The 24,704-nt window shown below is 45.6% G+C and overlaps 2 protein-coding genes across 7 annotated transcripts in view; one reads left to right on the forward strand and one right to left on the reverse strand.

The window, feature by feature from the left end:
- The first annotated feature begins 104 nt into the window (after positions 1–104).
- Positions 105–6,596, forward strand: LOC105047237 (uncharacterized). 4 transcript variants are annotated; one of them, XM_010926062.4, is made up of 3 exons: positions 105–398; positions 548–619; positions 5,468–6,596. In XM_010926062.4, the coding sequence occupies exon 3, from the start codon at positions 5,556–5,558 to the stop codon at positions 6,387–6,389; it is 834 nt and encodes a 277-aa protein (XP_010924364.1). In that variant the 5' UTR covers positions 105–398; positions 548–619; positions 5,468–5,555; the 3' UTR covers positions 6,390–6,596. The 4 variants fall into 4 exon arrangements, with proteins under 4 accessions (XP_010924364.1, XP_029121017.1, XP_010924363.1 ...); XM_029265184.2 differs by lacking the exon at positions 548–619 and adding an exon at positions 1,599–1,760; XM_010926061.4 differs by lacking the exon at positions 548–619 and having other exon boundaries at positions 107–398.
- Positions 6,597–9,204: 2,608 nt separating this feature from the next.
- Positions 9,205–24,704, reverse strand: part of LOC105047234 (protein TOM THREE HOMOLOG 1) — a 38,446-nt gene continuing 22,946 nt past the window's right edge. For all 3 annotated transcript variants that reach the window (XM_010926055.3, XM_010926056.3, XM_010926054.3), the window contains 2 exons: positions 10,520–10,686; positions 9,205–9,833 (listed from right to left, as the gene is read on the reverse strand). In XM_010926055.3, coding sequence (XP_010924357.1) covers positions 9,810–9,833; positions 10,520–10,686 — 191 coding nt within the window. In that variant the 3' untranslated portion in view covers positions 9,205–9,809. The remainder of the gene's footprint in view (positions 9,834–10,519; positions 10,687–24,704) is intronic.

Consider the following 24,704-nt stretch of genomic DNA (forward strand, 5'->3'; position numbering starts at 1 on the left):
GAGTGGCTCCGCAATATAATGCCGGACTATTCGAGAATCTTCGGATAAGTCGGGTTTGTAACGCGATATTTCTGTTTTATTCGCGAGTAGTTTCTGGGCTTTTAAAATATTGAGCCCAACGGCTTCTTTCCCCAAACGGACGCGAAACCCGTCTCCGCTTCCACCGCACTTCCCCCTGAGTCTCTCGGCCGGGCCGCCGCCTCTCGCCGTAGAGTTAATTACGGTGTTGATCCCACCGACGGGGCCTTGTAGCCGGAAGCCTCTCGCCGCTGCACGAGCCCGCAGCTCGCTGCCCCCGCCCGGGAACGCCGCTTATCGATCTCACGAGTTGCGACCTTCGTCGGAAACCCTCCCGCGACGTCGCCGTCCTCTTTCTTGGAGGCGAATCTGAATAGCCGGTAAGCCAAATCGCGAATCCCTTCTTGGATAGATCCTATTACTCGTAACCGTTCTCGTTCTAATCTCTCATAAGTTTTCAATTTTAGAATCCTCATTCTTTTTATGAGCCCTAAATCTTATGTTCTAAAGTTTAGCTCTTAATTAGCAGGCCAAACCCCTATGTGATGCAAGAATCAAGAGGAGCGCGTAGCGGGCACCAATTTTCCCATATGATCTAATAGTTAGTGTTGTGCACATAATGCGTTTAATTTTTCATGACTAATTACTAAGAAGAAGAATCATGATGTCTTCACTACTTTATAAGGAACAATTCATGGAGTTTTTGTGATCATTTGACCTAGAAGAATTCTTGTTGTTCCATTTATCTTGTTTAGGCTTTTGGTGTGTCGTTATTTTGTCAGATCTCTCCTATTTTACGAGCTATAAAGGAGAAATCCATCTTGTACATTAGTATTGGCGAGTTTAACAGGAGTGCCTTTGTGGTGTTTGGCAAAAAACTCAAGTTTTAGAGTTGTGATGTCTCTTGACCGTTTAGAATCTATTATTTTGTTTCCATGGTTTATCATATGTTATAAAGTCATGCTTCATCTTTTCACAAATCATTAGTTAACAGTGATGTTATTGGTTTTCTTCTCGCCTTAATAGTTGGGAATTTATACCTTGGATAATGTACCAGCTCTGGAAAATCTGTGGAAACTCAAACCTACAACCTCTTCCCGAGCACTTCGTCACTATAAGTGTTTTCTCAGTACCCGCTTTCCCAGACCAGCACCACACTCACAGCCACTCTTAATTTTGGCAATTAAGGTTCATGCTATGGTTTAGGCATAATTTTTTATTTGGAACTTTATTTGGTTTTTTTTTTTTTTTAATGAATTACTCCATGAGATGATTCTCAATTGAATGTTTTTTTTGCTCTATGGGATGACTCTTAATTTGATGTTTTTTATGTTAAACACAGTTGGTCATGGAGAAGATGATTGTAGATATCTGAAGCCTTGACATTCTTCTATGCATACACGTCTTATTATTTTTATTTTATTTATTTTTAGTTTTCCTTGCTTTTCTTAACTTTTCTCAAACTACATGATTTCTACGAATATCGATATCTCCTCCACAAATCATTTACAAGTACTAAAATTGCGACTGTGTTTTTTGTTACTCATTGAAAAGTTTAACCTTGGGTAACGCACATGCAGGTTGGGGATTCATGTGGTTCTAAGTGGCCTAGAGAGATATTGAAGAAGGGGAGTTTGCTTGTTAAGCGAGCAAATATGGTGATAGGATAATATGTGAAAGCATTTTGATATGGTTGGGTGACCATGGCCCCTGCCAGCCCCCTGACTCCATTGCTGGTCATAGTAATGACACTCTCAACTGTCTCTGGAAAGAAATTGTATTTTTTGTAAATGGAGAAGAGATTTTAGCACTATTACGTTGATTCTGTGGGAGTTTTGTGGGGGGATGTTCTGGCTATATCCTCAGGAGAGATGGATTACCTCCATATACTGGAGCAGTTTCACAGTTGTTCGAAATCTGGAAAGGCAATCAATTAACTGAGAAGACAACTAGTTAGGGATGTAGAAACATAAGAAAACACATCTGGTGGGAAGAACATTTTGTGGTAATTTTAGTTTATCCAGTAATGTTGGGTTAGATAGTAAACTATGTGACTTAGCCTTGGACGAAACATCATGTGGAAGGCAGCTATTCGTAACCGAGCCCCTTTTCAAGATCAAGTAGAGTCTATCTTCATGATTATTTATATATATGTGTGCGTGTGTGTGTGTGTTAGATTGATTGGATTAATTAGATTAATTTGATAACCTGAACTTTTTTTTTTGTTGAGAGGGATATATCATACAACTCGTGTAAAATACATCCATAAGAGTCAAAGAGCAAAATGTTGCAGAGCTGTCGAGGTGCATAAGTAGAGAAGTCCCAAAGGAAACGTCTGGTGTGATTCACTACATGTGATGCAACCTAGTTAGTTGCACTATTTGCTTCTTTGTATACATAGATGCCTGACAAAGGTTAGAATCGAACTATGTGTCCTGGCATTCCAAAGTATTCAGGGATTCCTTGAACTGATTCTTCACCACAAGATTGATCTTGGGGCTGACTTACTTGCCACTGACTTATCTAGATTTATCCATTTACCAGATGCTATACAAGAGTCCCTGATTGTAGACTTCAAAATAATTGTGTTAGGTACAGTGGCCCTGGCAATTAATGCATGACTGCTAGTAAACAAAAGGTGAGAGATTGTGGGCAGGGAGGTGGACCACTTTATTTAAACAACCTCTTAAATTTCTTTGTACTCCACTTTGTGCCATCAGGCTACTCTAGATTGTATAATGAGGGTAAACCTTGGCACGATAGTCAGGTACATGGTTGTCATGGGTTCGAAACAGAAAACAACCTCTTTGTTGTGGTGTAAGGCTGTGTACATCTGACCCTCCTCAGATCTTGTGGTGGTGGGAGCCTCATGCTCTAGGCTGCCTTTTACTCTAGAGTCTATGATGGTTCTACATATTTTCTTGAGCTTGGTCAAATCGAGTTCTATGTGGATCTGGTCCACCACGAAATCTGTGCAAGTTTTCTTAAAAGCTTGGTTCTATTTTTAGTAACAAAGAGTGCAATCAAATGTTTAAAATAAGATTAGTCACACATTTCCTTGATTTTGATACATAAATCTCTTTGTTATTTTATAGACAATATTTGGGAATTCTTCTAGTCAATAATTGGAGGGAAGAGAAACTATGAGGGTGAATGTATGTAAAAATCCCATTACCATTTAACATTAGAAACAAGTGTTCTTGCTTCTCAGATAAGCTTTGATGTCTCGGCCTGCCAAGCAAAGTTGCAGACATATGTAATAGAGATGCTAGGCATGACTGGGATTGCTTGCAGGCTTAGAATTGGTGGAAAGAATGGAAGAAAGCTTATTATCCTAGGTTGCTGTGTTAATTCTGCTACTTAAGATAGAATATGTCCCCCCTCTCAGCTGCTAGATATCCCTTACTTTTCTGTTATTTTCCCATCATAAGGTCTTTTGCTCTCATTCTTTGTCCGTTTTAGTTGACAACAATTCTTTGTCTAGCTGTGTGCTTCAATATATACATACATACATATATATATATATAATATATATATACATACATAATATACATACATATATATACATACATACATACATATATAATACATATTATAATCTGTTTCACCTAGATATTCATTGGAACTCTGGCTGTTCACCTAGATCATCTCCATTGGAGTGCCAGTTTTCCCATCTGAAATTTTAGCGACTGACTTAGATGATGTTTTCCACCTTAAGAGATCATACATACATTTTTTTTTTCTTTTAAAGAAATTCTTTACTACAGATTCAATATTAGTAATCATTGATGGGGATATGGCCCTTATGTGATTTCTGCCTTCTTTGATATTATGTATTGGAAGGATATGTTATTTGGTTTAACCATCTTTGTTCACTCAACAAGTCCTAATGAAGATCTTTTTTTTTTTTTAAACCTTGTAATATTGGCTTCAAAACCAATTTAAATGTCTTACAATCTTCAAATTATGAGAGCCAGCTATTCAATTAATTTGGCAAACATGAGAGGTGTCCTGGCCACATGCTTACACTTGACTTTATTGTACCAAATGCAAGGGCACACCTACATGTGCCACTCATAGAGTGTAAGAGGTACATAGGCGGTGTCTCTGATAAATAGCCATTCCATGTCCAACACACATGACAACAAGGGTGCCAAGCACTAGGAGAGCATGCATGCTGTGCATAAAGCATTAAAGCTTGAACATGTGGAGAAGAATTTCTTTATCCTGGAGCCTCCAAACTCTTCCATGCCTCCAACCATAGTTTCCAATCACGATCACATCACTAGACATATGAAGGTGTTCCTTGAAATATAATTGTAATTTTGTAGTATATGACAGGTAGCTTCTCTAGTTTCATGGAAGGGACATAAAAGGTAGGCCAGTTTAAGAATTAAAACTACATTTGCTTCTTAGCACTAGCCATTTGAAGTAGTGTCATAAGTTTTCCAAGAAATGATCGGGCCATTAAAAGATGTTCTCATATACTCATAACTAGTGCCAGGCATGTTCATGCATGTGGCTGTGAGGGCAGAGAGAGAGAGTATCAAGTCTTGTGACATGCCTCAAGCTTAGTCGAGAGTTGTATGACATGGTATTACATGACCAAAAAATTATGCTTCAAAGAAGCTGTGAGGAAGGTTCTGTTAGCATCTAATTTCCAAATAAAAAATTGGAGATAACTATTAGATTGGGCTACAATTCTAGTTGGAATCTTTTGACAGAGCATAACAGTTGCAGTAATGTATTCTGAGTAGCAGCAGAAGTACTGCTGGATAGTGTGTTCAGAAGATTATCTACCATTTGGATCAAAATGCAATTTGATGTCTGCAGTCATAACCTTTGGTCCCATTTTGACTGATAGTAGTTATTATTATAACATAAACTGTGATAAATCTCCCATGTGCTATAGGAAATGCTTTATTTATTTTGACATGCATCAACTACAAGGAAAACTTATTAAATTTTGGATTTTCCAAACCCATGCCAATGAACTTGATCGATCTGACTGGGTTCCATTGCTAGATGCATTGTTATTTCCCTCTTATTGTTTTTATGGATGCTAATTCAATTCTTGGAACGTTTAACCATTATCATCTTCTTTGTAAAAACTTTAAAATTTCTAATTCTGATATAGCCAGTTCAAATTCAATCACATGCATGAGCTTTCTAAAATTCCTTTTTTATCTCATAATTAGCAGTTCATGTTCTTTTGGTTGGGCATTATAAACTGAAATATACTCGTATAATCCCATTTCGACCATAGTTTGATACTTCTAGTTTTAACATATTGTTTGTAAAATATCCACAAATAATAAAAAAAGAAAATCTCATGCAACTGTCTGCCATTCCATAGTGCATACTTTACTTTCTGGTCACTACAATAGATTTTTTTGAAGTGAACCATTATTTAATTTTTTTTGGTGATCCTGTGACTTCAAATTTTCAGGATTCCAACTCGCCAAGCAGGTTTGATGATGTTCAGTTTTATACAGAAAAGGCAAAGCTCAGACTTCTAGCCATATTAGCTGAAAAGAATGATGGAAGCTGTCTCAGTTGACTCACCTTATTCGATGATTGACCATGATCCAGTGGAAGAATATGATGATTGGGTGGTTGTTAAAAAACAAAGAATCACCATTCTGGTTCCTCCTTTATCACCTGAACACCCTCAAACTGAAATTCCAGAAAGTAACCATACCCAAACCAAGTCATGGAAAAACATCAGGAGCAGCTTAAATATTCAAAAGAAAAGGTGTTGGAACCAGTCCAAAGATGGACCCGAGAAACCAGCGTTGATCCTTTTTGAGAATGAGGTTCCAGTTGATGGTGAGCACAAGAAAGCTGCTGTAACAACTTCTGAGAAGAGAATTCAGAGTGCTGGTGTCAGAATAAAACCTCAAAAATCTGTTCACAATCCTGTTGCTGTGCTTGACAATCAAACCCTGGCTAATGGTTCTGGTGACGTTTTTGGAAACCCATTATTGCAACGGGCATCTTTACTTCATTTTACTGGTGATGGAAATGTTGCAGTCCCTGACAGAAGAAGAACAATCAGACCCTCAGGAATGATTGGAGGTGCCCCAAGGCTGCCAGTTGGTGCATTACATGTTGTGAATCAGCGAATGCGAGCATTGAACCTTGAAAGGGAGCTCAAAGGGTTTGGTGGACTGAGAAATTGGCTGGTGTATCAGGGTCTTGATCGATTCATAAAAATTTTTGAGAGGGAAAAACTAGGTGTCTATCAGTTGGTCAGTCTCACAATGAGCAAACTCAAAGACATGGGAGCCCATGCAGTTGGGCCAAGAAGGAAGCTGATTCATGCTCTTGACCGTCTCTGCCAGCCTTACTATTTCAAGGCCTTGCAATGATACATAATGAGTTAGAAAAGTAATCATTCACCATCTCGTTTTATTTTGTTTTTTAGATTGTTTAAAGATAAAGCTTGATAATTTGAGGTTCCAAGATCCAGGAATTCAGCCTCTGCTTTATGACATGTAGTAATGACTGAATATCAGTTCATAAGTTTTGGTGTGATCGTCGAACTATTTTTCTGATGTTAAACACTGTTGTTATAATTTTATAAAGCTTCTCTTTTCCAGATGCTGCACCGTAATCAGAAACACTGGACAGATGGTAATAGAATTCTGTACTTTAAACTGAAATGTTATTTTAACTGGTTTTTTCCTTTACCATCTTAGATAATGGATGGTGAAATGCTATTCTGTGTTAACCGCTCAAACTTGTTTAGGGTTCATGAACTTGCCATTTAAAATGTAAAGATCACATTATAGGTTTCATTGCATTGGCTTCTCAGGTTGATTACTCTTCGGGTTGCTTTATTTGCTCATGTAATTGAGTTGCTATATAAACAATCAATGCAATTATGATCCTCTGGACAAGACGCCTAAAATTCTGTAGATTTTTTTTCCAGTCAGTAAAATAGAATCATTTTTTCCTGTTTAGAAATGGTTTAATTTACACATTATTTGTTGTTCAAAACTATGCATTAGAAGCTTGCTTAATTAGGAGGAAGAGGAGAATATCTGCGACATCGTAAGTAGCAACATTACCATCTAATATAAAAGAGTAACACCCACAATCCAACATCATCCAAAGACCATATAAACCTTCGAATAAAATCAAAAAAAACAGTAACAAAAAGCTTTAGGAAGCTCGCATTCACCACCAACCGGCATCCTTGAAACACTAACCAGATCTCTCATTCCAGCAACCATCATCAAAGTTTTTAGAGTAACTGACTGCATCATAACCAAATTTGAGGGGTTCGGTGCAGCATATGCTCTTCCCTTCCTTCAACAATCTCTTGAGGAGCTTTCGCCAGCTCCGGCTCCTTTCGGTGGTCTCGTGGCCGAGGAGGTGGAAGCGAGAGGGATTTCTATGCCCGGGAACCATGATGGAGAGGCCATGCAGCCTGGGACGCATGCTGAGCGCCATGGAGATGGGTCGGTCTCCATGTGGTAATAGCCTTTCAAGTATGTGGAGGAGGGGAGTCACTGCTTGTGTTGTTAATATAAGAATAGTGAGAGAGGACATAGATGGGGAGGTGGGGTTGGTGTTTGGAAGGTGAGAATTTTAGGGTAATCTCATCATGGTTGCATGGAATTCAGTGTAAAGCATGGCCATCTTTGCAAGGTATCCATCTCTTGCATCCCAATAGGGTGGGGCAGGGGGAAGTGGACTTGGCATCTCTATCACTATTGTCCCAAGGTTTGGTTAAGCTACATACCTTACACTATCAAAGTTTGGTAGTGAGTGCCTCACATTGTGACAACTAGCAAATTTGGGTATATGTTGCAACTCCCACCTGAAAATGAAGTAGGTCCCATCAGGAGAGCCAATTGGTGAGAACCCAACATCTCATTCCAGGTAATTAGGAGCCTCTGCTTTGATTGGAGTCTTAGAGAGCAAACTCCAACTCCTCTTATCTTAGACGACAACAAGCATAATGAAATTGCGGGCCTAATCCTCAGGTTCATCGTGCTGTTGGTGTTTGAGGGAAGACAGCGCACATCCACATAGATCTTGGATTCCGTGAGATTGTTGTGAATGGCCGGCATTATGATGCCGAACATGTTATGCCATCATAAGCCAAGGACGCCATATCAGACTAATCATTCCATGTTGGTTTATCCACTTTATGCGTGTTATGCTACTTGTCCAACTAGATCTAGTTCCCAGGATAAACACTGCAAGGGACGCGTGGCAGAAGCTGATTTGGAGTTTTACGGGCCGGGCCGGAAGAAGGTGAACTGGTGGTGGTGGGCGCGGGGGTCGTGGTTTCGGTACAGCGGTGGGCCCCAATGGGTCTTTGTCTCGGTCTGTTGGCTCCTCCTTTCGGGCGCGTGAAGAGCCGAGCACGTGATCGCGATCATCCTCGGGGAGGCGAGATGGGCTCTCCTCGCGGTGCATCACATGGTTCCTCTCCCCGTTATTGCGTTTAGCCTTGCGTCAAAAGGTATCACGGGGTTCCAAAATCTTCTTATCAAACGAGTTTTGGGATCACGATGCTACCAAAGTATTGCATCTATCATTCAAGCTGGCCTGCTGGTCAAACATATGCCCGTGAGTGTCGGCATTTGTACAGATTTGTGTCGCCAGAAAAGACGCAAATCCATCGGAACAGTACTAGCATAATTCAAAAATATCAGAGCTTTCCCTTGGTTGATTGGTCCAAAAGGAGCAACGAGAATGCCACTATATCATTTTACTGGATCATTTCCAAGACTTAATTCACACTGTCACCATTCATTAGTGTTTTTCTAGATGACCAGATTATTAATAAGGTAATGTACACCCCGTAGACATTTTACTTATTTTCTAAATTCCGTGATTAATGTTACATTTTTATTGTTTTAATTCTTTTTCGGAGCATAATAATTTAGCTTTCTGCTCAATCGATGTAAAACTTATCTTTTCCGAAATAAATTGTTCTATTTAGGGTTTTTGTTTGTACATATTAGAAATAAACCAGGCGTTTGTTGAATCTGGGCAATTGTCCAAGGGAAATGCCGCGACGATTTGGGTCCAGATTCAAGCGTTGCTATTCATTCACAGCCTCCCTCAATGGAAGCATGTGACTCGTGGCGAGCGGGGATCACCTTGCATTCAATTCGTCCCCCAAAGCTTGTTGAATTCCTAAGAAGAAAAAGCTGAGAAGTTCCATTTCCTATAACAAACTTTTTCCTCAAAATAGGTCTGAGATTCTTCTTCCAATATCCTCTTAATAATATCCCACCATCATCTCTTACCAGATGTTATTTACAAGGATACTACAACTCTTAACAAGCTCAAACAAACATTTCTAAAGTTAGCTAGCTTCATAATAGGTCTGTTTTACATCACAGGCTCAAATCAAGCAGTCCGAAGTCAGTGAACTCGACATTTTCAACAGAGTGACATACTGAAATTAGCACATTAGATCACATCTAAAATTGGAAAAAAGAGCTATTGATCAAACACATTATTAAGTTGCGTTCAACATAACATCCGCCAAAATGGTTCTTGGTCAATTGATGACCAAGAACCTGCTTGCAGGGCCAGCCAACATATTACAGTTATTCGCATTCCGGCTTATAAGGTGTAGATGATTCCTTGATTACTTCTGCCCTCCTGTTACCATATCATTGTGATCAATCCGCATGGAAGCAGTGAGCAATGGTGCGATGCCTAATCACCACCCTTGTTCTGTTGGTTCAGATAGTTGCAGCTTCAACTGAAATGCTCTGTTCGCATGTAAATCAGCTACGAATTATGAGGTCACAAGGTTGTTATATGGGGCTTGCTTTGAGAGCCTGCATTTGCCATATTACAGTCAAAGATCTGTTGACACTAGGAATCGAATTATATATAATTATATATCATCCAAATTAACAATTATTGACTCAAGTGAATTGTTACTAAATATACATCTTTCACATCTAGTAAGGGAAACTTCGGTATTTAAACATGTATAACTGAAATACGATGGCATGGAACGAAGATAAAGAAAAGGCAACATGAGAGACGGGGGAATATTTAGAGCAGCAACTGAAAAATGTGAATATACCATCATCTTGATCGCTGTCAGTCTTAAAACTAAAAGAACTGCATAAAGAAGATGCGTTTACATAGAAAGTTAAATAATGTCTGTTAAGATGCAATTAGATTGCTTAAAATACATGAAAAATATTAATCACTTTAATATATTTGTTTTTTGAAAAGAAACTATTTAAGGCACCAATGTCTTGTCATCAAATAATATATGATATGGTCAACCTGATTCCTCTCAGAACTTGAGCCTGCATTTGTTGAATTTCATAAGAAGCTATATATTAAGGGAAATCAACTTGATCATCCTCAAGGAAGAATATCAGCTATTGTATTTTTATATTGCACAAGATTCACCAAGACTCACCAAGACAGTGCATCTGATATAAATAGGTAGCAATTGATTGAATAGATGAAACGAGGAAATTTGCCCAGAAGATTGTGGGCATACCTTATTCTGTGATGACGTGACAGCAGTCCTCCACTGAAGATTATGGGTATCTATCGGACTTTCCCTGACAAATGTCACTACTCTTGATTCTTCTGGTCTATCAGCTGCCTGCTGAGTAGGCAGTTCTCTCATGACCCACAATACAAAACCTGATGGCACTGATGAACCTGCCAAAAAGTTAAAAGGTGAGGTTTGGCAGCATTATTTAAAAATAAAAGTTAAGATAGTAGTAGAACCATAGAAAACTATAATTCAAGAGAGTAACAAGGCCACTCTTCAAGGAATACGGTCCACATGTAACATAAGCACATTCAATAAACTGAAAAACAGAGACAGGTTTTCAGCAAGTTTAATTGCAATTATGAGATGAGGTACAAAAACTATATAATATTTTGGCTTTAAAGTTATATAACAATGACAGATGGTAGAACAGAAACATTTTGATGGAGCTATTACACCACAACTCAGGAAAAAAAAAAGAAAAGAAAAGAAAAAAGTGAGATGGGTCTCACAACAGCATGCTTTCGTACCTTAAACTAAAATGTTTCTGGCATACTGACACATTTAGTGAAGCTGCAAGCTCAATATACTTGACAATGAACTGATGAAGCCAAAAAGGCAGCTATATAAATAGAATGGAATAACATGGGCTCTACCAGAGATGCACAAATATCATAGTAGTTTCATGATACAAAAGTTAAAATGACTTTACGAGCCAAACCCCATCATTTTAACTCAAGCCTTTACAACAGGTCGGAATCTTTTCTAATAATTATCCCTGAAGAAGTTACAAATACGATGGGATTTCCATGTGCATCTAAATTTTAAAAACCCAAGAAAGATAGAATCCTCTGGATGCATGATCCCATGCCACATCTCCCTCTTTTTTTCCACCATGAAACCCACCTCACGTACTCCTTTCTCTTTCTTCTATCATCATGAGAACCATCCCCTGGACTTCCCTCCCTTTCTTCTCACATCCTCCTCTTACTTCTACAGCTTTGAGACTCCGCCCCATGACACTTTGCACCCATCTATATCACGTTATCCCCCATGACACTTTGCCCTTCCATCTATATCACGTTATCCCCCATGACACCCCTTCACCCTGTCCCATATCTGTATGTCCTCAATCTTCATCATCTTTCAAGTAGTTTGTTCTTGGTGCAACCATTCATCTACCTTGCTTGGTGGATTTATACCCAAGTTTGATGGAGAATCAATTAAAAGGGAACGAGAATTTCGTATCCTTGTGTTTGTTATAGGTAATTCACCATGGTGTGGGATCAAAAAATGAGTCAGATCAGGTAGGCTGGTGGGGCCAAGATGAGAATGGGGCAGGGTCGGGTCATGGAAGTGAGGTGTTTCATTGATAACTCAGCTTTGGTTGGGTCACCAACAATTTTCAACCTAGTATTGGGTCAAACAAAGCATGGTTAAGGTTGTATATGTTGCTTGGCCCCATCCACACTTTGCACCCAAAGCTGAAACTAAGCTATCAACGTTTTAATAGACAGGTGCGGTACGTGGGTGGTCAAGGAACTGCATAGTGCATATGCGTTATGCAACTGCATATGCAGGAATACATGCCATTGATATTGCAATATTTTAAAAATAGAATATATTAAATACAATTATAGTAGCAATATTTTTTTATGAATAATAGAAAATTAACAAGAAAAAATCTAGTAATATTTTTAGCAATTATTCTTAATAGTGTTATGGCCAATCCCCTCATCGCCTGATCGTCGGGAACGGGCGCCTGCAAAGAAAGTCCTCACTGACCGAAGATGTCTCCGGCGGAGACCCTCCGATGCTTAAGTCAGAGAGGAGACTAGGCAACAGTAGAAAGAACCAGAGGCTCAGCTTGAGAAAGCTTAAGAGAGCTTACCAAAACTATTGTCTTACTCCGTTTTATAGTAGAATGCGGTATGGTCCCGCCATTAATGGTGCAGACAACTGGGGAGTTGTCAAATCGCCGGGGGCTATCAAATCGTTGTGGGTTGTCAGATCATCAGAATTAGCCCATGTCCTTGACAAGACAATGCCCCATGACGGTCGTACAGCATGTCCTTGACAGGACAACAGCCCATAGCGGTTGTACGGCGTTTGGACGGGCTGGCCGACTATACGTCGGTATTTGGTTGTCGGGACGTCGGGTGATGACTCGAAAACACCGTCGGCTGATCCGGTGCCTTGTGGAAGTCGGACGTCGGCCGCCACCCCCAACAGTGAGTTGGTGATATGGATTCGGCCGCTCGACCAATTGAAAACAGTATTGGCCTGTTTGGCCGACATACCTTTGGTCGGATATTGTCGGCAGTCATTATCGAAGTCGTCTGTCCGTCCGGTAGAGTCGGGCGTCGGCAGGACCATTCCGAGGATAAGTCGGCGTATAGGGGTCAGTTGGTATATCCCAACAGTTGCCCCCCTCCACTTCTGAGTCTGATGTCGTGTTGGCCCGCATTACCACGTGGGCGATGGCCTCGGGCGAAAGGAGTGGTTTTCCATCACGTCATGCCCCGCCTCTGCCGACCGTACCAACGGATGATCTGGCGTCAGACATCTCATTGGGAACGCAAACCGGCGTCGGTTAATTAATTCCGAGACGCAGTTTTTCCGCCACGCGTTGAGGGGCTATTGGGCCGGAATCGTTCGCACGGATGGAGGCGACGTGGCTCGATCTGGGGGTAGGTGCGTCGAACCGTCGGACCGAGGGGCCCAGGCGCTGCCAGTGTCAACATCTGGGAAACCTTCGTTCGGCGTGCTTTCAACTTCGACCGTCGAAGGGCCTTATATATACGGCCACTTGTATCCAAAGCTTCACTTTTTATTGCTCTGTTTCTGGCGCTGAGGTCCTGTCGAATTGTCTCCCAATCCCAGGTAGCTGTTTCCGTCCTCCTTTGAAAGCTCTTCTCGAAGCTTTTCATTCTTGTCCCTTTGCATTTTCGCTCCCTTTGCATTCTTCTTTTTATTCTCTTTTCTTGGGGCTAGCGTTATGGCTAGAACCTCTCCTCGAGGAAGTCAATCGGGGAACCCGACCGATGATTCTCGATCAACCCCGGAGGTGGAGGCTTGTTCACTTTCGGGGCCGAACGTCGAACGGCTTAGGGAATAATATGGTATCCCGGAGCAGTTCCGACTTTTCGCCCCTGGGGCGGAGGGTCGGGTTAACAACCCGCCTCCGGGCCAGGTGGCCTTTTACGTTGAGGACCTTCAGGCTGGTCTTCGCTTCCCGATTTCAGAGTTCGTCCGGAATATCCTGAATTATTATGGACTTTGCCCAGCGCAACTGGCGTCGAACTCTGTCCGACTAATAATCAGCTTTGCCTTGTCGTGTCGGCTCTTGCCGACCTTTCCCCGCATCTCTCTTTCGAGCGTTCTTCGTCCTCCGATCCCATCCGAAAGCCCGAGGGTGGTGGTTCTTCGATCCCCGGAAGGGCCTTTCATTCATTACTGGTCTTCCATTCGATCCACGGATGGAAGAACCAATTTTTCTTCGCTTCTTCTTCGCTACCCTTGGGGTTTCCTTCTCGCTAGGGCGACCCCTGAACTCAGCCGAATGAAAACAGCCGAGTGGAGGCAGAAGACCGAGAGGACTTTCACCGACTGAAGGATATGTCGGTGCCGAAGCAGAGAGAGCTCCTCACCGAGCAAGCTCTCTATAACGCTAGCCTAAGTTCGGTTCTCCGCTTAGGTACAGTTCGGTCTGTCGGTCGTCTTTTGACTTTTTCATTCGTCTTCGAACTTGTGCTAATCTTTCGTTGAAATTGCAGGCATGCCGTCGAGAGTAAGGCTAACAGATGCCGACATTCAGCAGCACGCGGCGAGGAAGAGACCGGCGCCCGGGGTCGGACCTTCGCGGCCACCCAAGAGGCCCTAGACATCATCCCCGACTGCTGTGGCGATGGCAGCTGCGCAGCCTGACACCGGACGAGCGTCGGGCTCCGAACCAGTCATCGCCCTATCGGTGCCGGCGGTGCCCCCCGAGGTGCCAACCGAGGAAGGGGCGGCGGAGGGTGTGGCCGAAGGAGTACCGACGGCATCGCCTGTGGAAGAGATTCGGGTCGAAGCACGAGAGCCCGAACGACTTGTGGCAGCTCCCGTCGTGCCCTTGGGAGGAGCTCAGTCGAGTTCAAGCTTCCCAACTTTCTCCGACCTCAGGGCCTGGGCGACTGCTCGGGGGAAGGCTCCGATGGCGCCGACGGACGACTCAAGGTCGGTGGACCGCGTCGCGTCGTCCGGCACTCGGGTTTCCGAGAGAGCGTCGGCCCTGGCCGACCACAATTTGGCTAGGAGGTTGTGTCAGGCAACCATTCTCTTGGCCGATCGGGAGCTCTTGAAGGGTCGGCAGGTGATCGAGATGCTCTCTTCCTTCTACCCAACCATGATCGGGGTGAGTTCTTTTTTTTCTTTCCTCTCCATTACTATTTTCATCATTTTATTTTTCTGACGATCGGTCTTCTACTTGCAGCTGATCCACACCATGTCCGAGTTGGAGGTCGGGTACCGGAGGTTCGGCGACATCCGGGCGGCCTGAAAGGATAGGGCGGAAACCACCGAGGCCGAGAAGGCGATGTTGGTGGAGCAGCTGAAGCTGTCGGTCGACCGCGAAGCCAGGCTCGAGGAGGAGATTTCCTGACTCACCAATGGCCTGGCTGCCTCGGAGGCCGAACTTTAGTCGGCCCGCGAGCAGGTCTAGCGCAAGACCCGTTCCGTTCATCGGCTGCGGCGTGAGCGGGACGGTTGCATTAGCGAGCTCGAGGCCAAACGCGAGCAACTTCAGGTCAGCCTGAAGAATCTGGCTAGGGCCGAGGAGAACCTATCCTCCACCCAAGCCGACGCCGACATAGTGAAGGCGGAGGCGGAGTCGGCTAAAGAGGCGTTGAGCCGGGCGGTGGAGGACTTCCGTGGCTTGGACGAGTACCGGGAGGAGCTTCTCGAGAGCGGCTTCACCTCCTACCGAGTGGGGTACGAGGACGCCCGGGATGCAATTCAGAGGCTGCACCCGGAACTCGACCTGAGCAGCGTCGTCCCTCCGGGGTCGGAGGATCAAGCCGCAGAGGAGGCCGACCCAATACCGGAGGATCAGACTGCTGCAGAGGAGGCCGTCCCTAGGCCGGTGGAATGAGCTACCGAAGGTGAGGCAGCTCCAACCTCCGATCCCACCCCGACCCGAGCGGATACACCAGTCACTCCCGAACCCTTCCCGGTGCAGGAAGTCGATTCCGACGAGTAGTTGGAGTGTCCGCTCCGTCGTTTTCATTTTGTTTTTGTTTCACCTTTGATACTTGTAATCGGGCTTCAGTCCAATTTTGTAAGTCTAACTTCAACTAAATGAAATCGAAGACTTTTCGAATTTTCCTCTGCGTGCAGTTCAAAGTGTATGTCTCGCCGAGACATCCCCGAGTGTATAGGTCGTAGCTCCGACATACCTCGTTAGGACGTTCGGTAGGATCCAGCATAGTTAATCAAGATAGTCAGTAGCGTGCGCCATGCTAAGGGCAGAGTAAGCCCCGATCGCAGACCGGCGTCCTGACTGTCATACAGGTTGCGTAGGATCCGATGGTCGAGAGTCGTTCGACGTAGTTAGCTCATGTGTCGACTGCAGGTCGACGACAGGTCGAGCGTCAGTCACCCAGATCTTGGTCGGGCGTGCACGTCGAGCCGGGTGTCGACCAATCTCCGAACGTAGCTCGTTGACACGACCATTCCGTAGAATCCGATAATCGAGTAGTGTCCGACGTATTCGGTTAGGATAACGATAGCAAGTCGAATATCCATTGTCCGGCCCTTGGTCGGATGTATACGTCGCGATGTATGATAAATGGTGGCAAGCCAAATATCCTTCGATCGGTCGTGACCAAGTCGGTATGTCGCAAGTGCGACATAGCTTGTTGACACGATCATACCGTAGAATCTGATAGTCGAGTGGTGTCCGACGTATTCGGTCAGGATAACGATGACAAGTCGAATATCCGTTGCCCGGCCCTTGATCGGGCGTATACGTCACGATGTATGATAAACGGTGACAAGCCGAATATCCTTCGACCGGTCGTGACCAAGTCGGTATGTCGCAAGTGCGACGTAGCTTGTTGACACGATCATGTCGTAGAATCTGATAGTCGAGTGGTGTCTGACGTATTCGGTCAGGATAATGATGACAAGTCGAATATCCATTGTCCGACCCTTGGTCGGGCGTATATGTCGCGATGTGTGATAAACGATGACAAGCCGAATATCCTTCGACCGGTCGTGACCAAGTCGGTATGTCGCAAGTGCGACCGCGGTCGTCTTGGCATTTTGTCCTTCTTAGTCGAGGCTAAGTCGGCAAGTTAGCCAGCCGCATTAATCAAGAGTCGACTGTGGAAGGAGCGCGGCTTCAACTTAGAGAGGTTTCATCGCCAGTGCTGGCCTTCCGTTAGTATAAACAGAATGGTTCTCGTAAGAGTCCGATGTGCCATCGGTGATCGGGCCGTAGGTTCCCGACGAAACGTCGGGCCCAAGTCGGGACGTCGGGACTCGTACTTCTGGAGAGGGCCGACCCTCGACGGAGAGCCGAACTTTGTAGACTCTGGGGCTTTGAAATTGAGTTGTATTCTGAACAAGGGCATACAAAATTCACTGATGATACAATTTCAGGTTGTCGGCATTCCAAGTCCGAAGAATGGTCGTCCCTTCCAGGGTCTCAAGTCGATAGGCGTCCGGCCTGCAGGTGTCTGCTATCTTGTAGGGTCCTTCCCAGTTCGGGGATAGTTTTTCTTGATCCTGAGGCTTCAAGACTTCCGCCTTTCTCAAAACCAGATCTCCAGATCTGAAAAATTTTGACTTGACTTTAGTATTGTAGTATCGGACCACTCTTTGTCGGTAGGAAGCCATGCGGAGTTGAGCCTCACGTCGGAGTTTGAATAGGAGGTCCAAGTCAGCTCTCCGACACTCGGAGTTGCCTGGTTCACAGTACTGCTCAACTCTAGTCAATGGTAACCCGATCTCGAGTGGGATCATCACTTCCGTCCCATAGGCCAAATTGAAAGGAAATTTTTCGGTCGGAACACGGGGTGTTGTTCGGTATGCCCACAGGATCGAGTGCAATTCCTCGACCCAAAGACCTCTAGCTTCGTTCAGCCGAGTCTTCAATCCATGCAGAATGGTCCGATTGGTTACTTCGACCTCTCCGTTGGACTGTGGATGCCCGATCGAGGTTAGCTTGTGCGTAATATGAAATCTCGCACAGAACTCTCTGAAGTCTTGGTTGTCGAACTGTCGCCCATTGTCGGTGATGATAGTGTGTGGCAGTCCGAATCTGGAGATGATGGACTTCTGGATAAAGTATTCTATCTTACGCTCGGTGATTTGTGCCAGGGGTTCGACCTCCACCCACTTGGTGAAGTAGTCAATTGCGACGACTATGAACTTTCTTTGGCCAGACACCGGAGGGAAAGGGCCGAGTATGTCGATTCTCCATTGGGCGAAGGGCCACGGGACGACAATGGAAGTCAGCTAGTTGACAGGCCGGTGTTGTATGTTGGCGTACTTTTAACATGGCTCACACCTCCGAACCAAATCAGCCGCATCTTTCTTCACGGTGGGCCAGTAGTATCCTTACCGTAGGACTTTGTAGGCCAGAGATTTGCCCTCCAGGTGACTTCCGCAGATCCCTTCATGCACCTCTCTGAGTGTGTAGTCCGCGTTCGTCGGTCCCAAGCACTTTAGCAAGGGAAGGGAGAACGACCTTTTGCAGAGTCGCCCGTCCATCATCACATATTGGGAGACCGTCCACCGGAGTCGCTTGGCTTCCGCGGGGTCTTCGAGGCTGGTTTCGTCGGTCAAATACTGAACGATCGGATCCATCCAGCTTGGCTCGGCCGTCAGCTGTAGCACCTCCTCAGCCTTGTCGACGCTCAGTTGCTCGAGACTCTTTACGAGTGTCCGACCCAAAGCGCCATAGGCGGATGTCGCAAGCCTGGAGTGCGTCGGCCCGAGCGTTCTCCATCCTGGGAATGTGAGAGATCTCGAAATACTTGAGGTGCGCCACGAGATCCCTCACCTTCTGGAAATATTTCGCCATAGTCGGATCCCATGCTTCGAATTTGCCTCTGACTTGCCCTACAATCAGCTGGGAGTCGGAGAAGACTCTGAGGCTGTCGATCCCGAGCTCCTTCACCACTCTCAAGCCAGCGAGAAGCGCTTCATACTCGGCTTGATTATTAGAGGCCTTGAAGTTGAATCGGAGGGCATACACGGTGACTACTCCCTCCGAGTTGGTAAGCAAGAACCCGGCCCCGCTTCCTTGAGCATTGGAAGCTCCGTCTATATGTAATACCTAGGTTGACCCGAGGTTATATTCAGAGGTCGCTGCTTCTTTGGAGCTCCCATCTTCCGATATTTGGTCAGTTGTCGGGCATTCTGCAATGAAGTCGGCCAGGACTTGGGCTTTCAAAGCAGGTCACGGTCGGTACTGGATGTCGAACTCGCTCAGCTTCACCGCCCATTTCGCCAGTCATCCTGATGTGTCGGGGCGATGCAGGATCGCCCTTAGGGGTTGGTCGGTGAGGACCACGATGGCATGTGCTTGAAAATACGAACGGAGTCGTTGCGCTGATATGACCAAGGAAAATATCATCTTCTCCGCTCTTGAGTACTGAGTTTCGACTTCGTGGAGCACTTTGCTGGTATAATATATGGGTCGGTGAATTCGGCTCTCGTCCTCCCGGACGAGTACCGAACTAACCGCTTCTGGGGCGGTAGCCAAGTAAAAGTACAATATTTCTCCGACCTCTGGCTTTACAAGCAAGGATGGACAAGTCAGATATTTCTTCAAATCTTCGAAGGCTTGCCGGCACTTATTCGGCCAAAAGAAGTCCTTTGTCTGCCTCAGGATTTTGAAGAACGGGAGGCATCTCTCAGCCGATCGAGAAATGAATCGGCTGAGAGCGATGATCCTTCCATTGAGCTGCTGCACTTCCTTTTTGGTGTTCGGGTGCCGCATGTCGATAATCGCCTTTATCTTCTCGGGGTTGGCCTCAATTCCGTATTGAGAAACGAGGAACCCGAGGAACTTCCCCGAAGTCACCCCGAAGGCGCACTTGGTCGGATTTAGCTTCATCCGATGTCGTCGAAGAATGCGAAAGGTTTCTTCCAAATCTTGGACATGATCTGAAGCATATGCGCTTTTCACCAGCACGTCGTCCACGTACACCTCCATGTTGCGCCCGATTTGAACTTTGAAGATCTTATTGACGAGGCACTGGTAGGTGGCTCCGACATTCTTCAGACCGAATGGCATCACTTTGTAACAATAAAGGCCCTTGGCGGTCACGAAGGCCGTATGCTCTTTGTCCTCCGACGCCATCCGGATTTGGTTATATCCAGCAAAGACGTCCATGAAGCTGAGCAGTCGATGATCGGACGTCGCATCCACCAGTTGGTCGATCTTCGACAGCGAAAAGCTGTCCTTCGAACAGGCTCGATTCAGGTCGGTGTAGTCGATACAGATCCTCCACTTTCCGTTGGCTTTCTTCACCATGACGACATTGACGAGCTAGTCGGGATATGTGGTTTCTCTGATGAAGCCCACCTCGAGTAGTTTGTCTACTTCCTCGTCGATGGCCTTCTGTCTTTCCGTGGTGAAAGACCGTTTCTTCTATCTCACCGACCTCATGCTAGGGGCGATGTTGAGTCAGTGAGTTATTGTTTCCGGAGGAATGCCGGACATATCCGCTGCCGACTCGACGTTGGCTTTCAATAGCTCTATCAGCTGTTGTCGCTCCGGGTCGGACAATTACGACCCGACCCAGATCACCTGTTCAGGATTTTTTGCCATCGGGATGGAAATCAGCTGTTCAGCCGGCTCACCCCGTCCCTCCTCTTCCCGTTGATCCAACTTGTCGACCGACAGGGAATCCTTCGATTTATTGTTTTGAGTTAAAATTTGGAAGCATCGCCGAGCAAGCTGTTGATCCCCGCGCATTTTTCCAGCTCCGTTTTTAGTCGGGAACCGGACCAGCAAGTGATATGTCGAGACCATCGCTCTGAGAGCATTTAGTCCAGATCTTCCAAGTATGGCGTTGTAGGTCGAAGGTACTCGAACGACCGTGAAGGTCAAATAGACGGTGCTTTGTCGTGGTTCAGCCCAACTATCACAGGAAGAGCAATTTCTCCTTCCACTGCGACGGCATCTCCGACGAAACCTACTAGGGGCGTAGAGACTCTCCTGAGTCAGTCGGTCGACAGTCGCATTCGAGAGAAGGTCGAGTAAAACAAAACGTTAGTCGAGCTTCCATTATCAACAAGAATCTTTTTTACATCATAATTCGCTATTGTTGTCGAGACAACAACAGCGTCATCACGGAGAGTTTGGATTCCCCGAGCATCTTCATCCATAAAAATGATTACATCATCCTGGCGTGGCTTCTTCGTCGACTCCCCTTCCGCAGTCGTCCCTCGATCCAATCGTTTGGAGATCATGTTGATGACCCTGACAGTAGGCTGATTGTTCGCTGCCTCTTCAATCGGTTGGAGTCGTCAGTCGGGAAGGGGTCGAGCCGGCGGATCCCTTCGATACTTTCTGAGATATCCTCGTCGTATGAGGGCCTCTATTTCATCTTTGAGTTGGATGCATTGCTCGATGTTGTGACCATGGCCCCGATGGAATCGACAGTATTTTCTCCGATCGAGGCCCTTTGCCTTCAGAGGCGGAGGCCGTCGCAGATATTCCGCTCCTTCGATCTCCATCAGGATCTGCGCACGAGCGGAGAGAGGGGTGTAGGAGTCATACCTGCGATGCGTCGGTCTCGGACTCCACCGTCGGGGCGATCTCGGCTCCGTCATCGGGGCGAGACCAGTTTATCGATCGGGGGCCTGCCGGGTTCGGTAGGAGCCCGATTTTTCTTCCGCTTCTCCTTCTGGCCCATGCTCTCAGTCAGGCGCCGGTCGGAAGCTCCTTCATCCGCGTGCATGTATTTGTATGCGTGCTCCAGCAATTCGGCATATGTCCGGGAGAGGGTCTTGTCCAAGGAATATGTGAATCAGGACCCCCTTAGCCCCCTCTTCATGGCCGAGATAGTCATATCTTCGTTGAGGTCTCGAACCTCAAGTGTGGACGCATTGAATCGGGCCACAAAGTATCGGAGTGTCTCATTTTCTCCTTGCTTGAGGGAGAAAAGACTGTCTGAGGTTCGCGACGATTTTCGGCTGGTGATGAAATAGGCCACGAAAGAATGCTTGAGCTGCCCGAAGGAGTGGATACCTCCTAAGCGGAGGCCGGAGTACCAAGCCCTGGCAGCTTTACGAAGGGTGGCGGGGAAGCCGATGCAAAGGAGGGCATCAGTTGCCCCTTGAATTATCATGAGAGCCTTGTAGCTCTTCAGATGGTCAACTGGGTCGGTGGAGCCGTCGTAAGGCTCCACATGAGGCATCCTGAACCGACTAGGGATCGATTCGTCGAGGATAAATCAAGAGAAAGGTTGGGTGGTCCGGAAGTCGACGTCGTTTGAAGACTTCTGACCATCCGCCTGGAGCTGGACAAGCCGATGGTCGATTTCTTCGAACTTACATTCGTAGTCGTCCAACCATTGGTGTTGAGAAACCCCAGGAGTCGAGCCTCCCGACGAATTTGAGAGGGAGGCGGACGGTGTCCGCGGCCGCTTCTCCTTCCTCGCTCGCTCCAGCTGGGAAGGAGAGGGACGCCCAGATCGGTGGGTGTTGCGCCATGGCCGCCTCCCCCCTTCTCGATGGGAGTGCTGAGACGGCTGCTCTTGAGGAGGAGACAGAAGTTGACGCGGGCGTCGGCGGCTGCTTCTGGACGGCATCGGGTGCGCCGCCAGTTGTTCCGCCGGCGGTTGCGGCAACTGGGTCGGTTGTTGTTGGAGATTTTTGACTGCATCCGTCAGAACAGTCATTTGCCGCACAATCGCCACAATCTGTGCCTCCGTGGTCACCACCGGATGCGGAGAACTGGGTTCCGCCATAAAGAGTGAAGGAGAGGCCTCTTTCCGACGGGAAGAGCACCTCGCCGATCCGATAGGTCTCGATCGCTGAGCCCTGATTTTTGTCATCCCGAGGGTTTTTCAAGCTCTATGAAGTACGAGCTGCCCCCTACCTGGCGCGTCAAATCTGCTGCGGCCAATCCCCTCATCGTCTGATCGTCGGAAACGGACACCTGCAAAGAAAGTCCTCACTGACCGGAGATGTCTCCGACGGGGACCCTCCGATGCTTAAGTCAGAGAGGAGACTAGGCAACAGTGAAAAGAACCAGGGGCTCAGCTTGAGAAAGCTTAAGAGAGCTTGAGAAAGCTTACCAAAACTGTTGCCTTATCCTGTTCTATAGTAGAATGCGGTATGGTCCCGCCATTAATGGTGTAGACAACTGGGGAGTTGTCAAATCGTTGGAGGCTATCAAATCATTATGAATTGTCAGATCATCAGAATTAGCCCATGTCTTTGACAGGACAATGCCCTATGGCGGTCGTACAGCATGTCCTTGGCAGGACAACAGACCATAGCGGTTGTACGGCATTTGGGCGGACTGGCCGACTATACGTCGGTATTTGGTTGTCGGGACGTCGGATGATGACTCGAAAACACCATCGGCTGATCCGGTGCCTTGTGGAAGTCGGACGTCGGCCGTCAGCCCCGACAGTGAGTCGGTGATATGGGTTCGGCCGCTCGACCGGTTGGAAACAATATTGGCCTGTTTGGCCGACATACCTTTGGCCGGATATTGTCGGCAGTCATTGTCGGAGTCCTCTGTCCGTCCGGTAGAGTCGGGCGTCGGCAAGATCGTTCCGAGGATAAGTCAGTGTATAGGGATCAGCCCGTATATCCCAACAAATAGTAGTAATGATAGCATAATTAATATATCGATATTGTTGATATACAAGTATCTGGCCTATTTGAAACCCAAAGTGAACCCAACCATCAGCTTGAACCTATCTTGTTCGTATAGGCTTGCATAAGATTGGCCAAATATATAGTTGCACAATGCTAAAAGGCCCATATATGCAGTCACCCAATGATAATTAGGCTACATATGCAGTCATACTATGTTAATCCTGCTACATATGTATCTTCAAAGTGCTAAGCAAACCAAATGTTCATTCCATATGCCATCCAACCACATATAGTAGCTCCACACAATATTCCATATTGTCATTTCATATGCTGTCCAAAGACAAAATATTCCATATTTTCATTCAATATGCTTAGGGGACTGCATACGCATGTGGCCTCATGCAGAGCATTTTAAAATGTAGTATCCTGCACGAATAATATATCTTCAAATGAATACAACCTAGATGAACACAAATCACAATGGCAAAATGACTACAACCTAGATGAACACAAATCAGAATGGCAACCTGATAACAAAATTCTGCTGAGATGCAGCCCAACCACCATGGCCTAATTCATGTACAGGTTGAAATTTTTGTCATGTAGGTAATGTTCAGGATCCGTAGTTTGGTTGATTGTCGAGTTGGCTCAAACAGTCTCATGGTTGGAAGGTGTTTGTCAGTTGAATCTAGTTGTATACTGACCCAAAATAACCTGCTAAAGTTGCATGATAACCTAAATCCACATGGTGCATGCTATAACACCTCAAAACATTAGCAATACCAACAGATGCTAGTTTGCAGAGGTATCAAATAAGGCACATGCTAAGAATTCTTTCAAGAGTTGACAAGGACAACCAACCAACCAGGCTGGCATTTTTAACAATAGTTTTGGCCACTCTGAGCTGGTACAGGATGCTTTGAGCAGCACAAGCCAGTTCAATTGTATGTACTGGTAGAATTGCTAAATTTGGTACTTGCTACATATCATATTACAGCAACTTAAAAAAACTTTATTTTATCCTCAATTCATTGCTATTGCCTCTTAACTTTCTGATTTCAACCTTTTAAATTGTCCATATGTCCAAAACTGATCCTGGCTCACCAACTAACAGTTGTGGGATACCATGACAATACGGGATTTAAATTTTAAACCCTTAATGATTAAGAATTTGAAAGGTTATACAAATCCAAATGCCATCACAATTTGGTTCAGGTTATGGATACTAAACTCCCAGAAAGCTAAAGCTGTGAACCTAAATCTGGGTTCTAGTACAGGAGAAAGAATCCATGACATGTAAAATGGCTTATGTATCTAAAACTAATCTTGATTGTGCTTAATGTTTTCATGCTGT

Source organism: Elaeis guineensis, chromosome 6 (genome assembly GCF_000442705.2).
Source record: "Elaeis guineensis isolate ETL-2024a chromosome 6, EG11, whole genome shotgun sequence".
In the NCBI taxonomy this organism is placed as follows: domain Eukaryota; kingdom Viridiplantae; phylum Streptophyta; class Magnoliopsida; order Arecales; family Arecaceae; genus Elaeis; species Elaeis guineensis.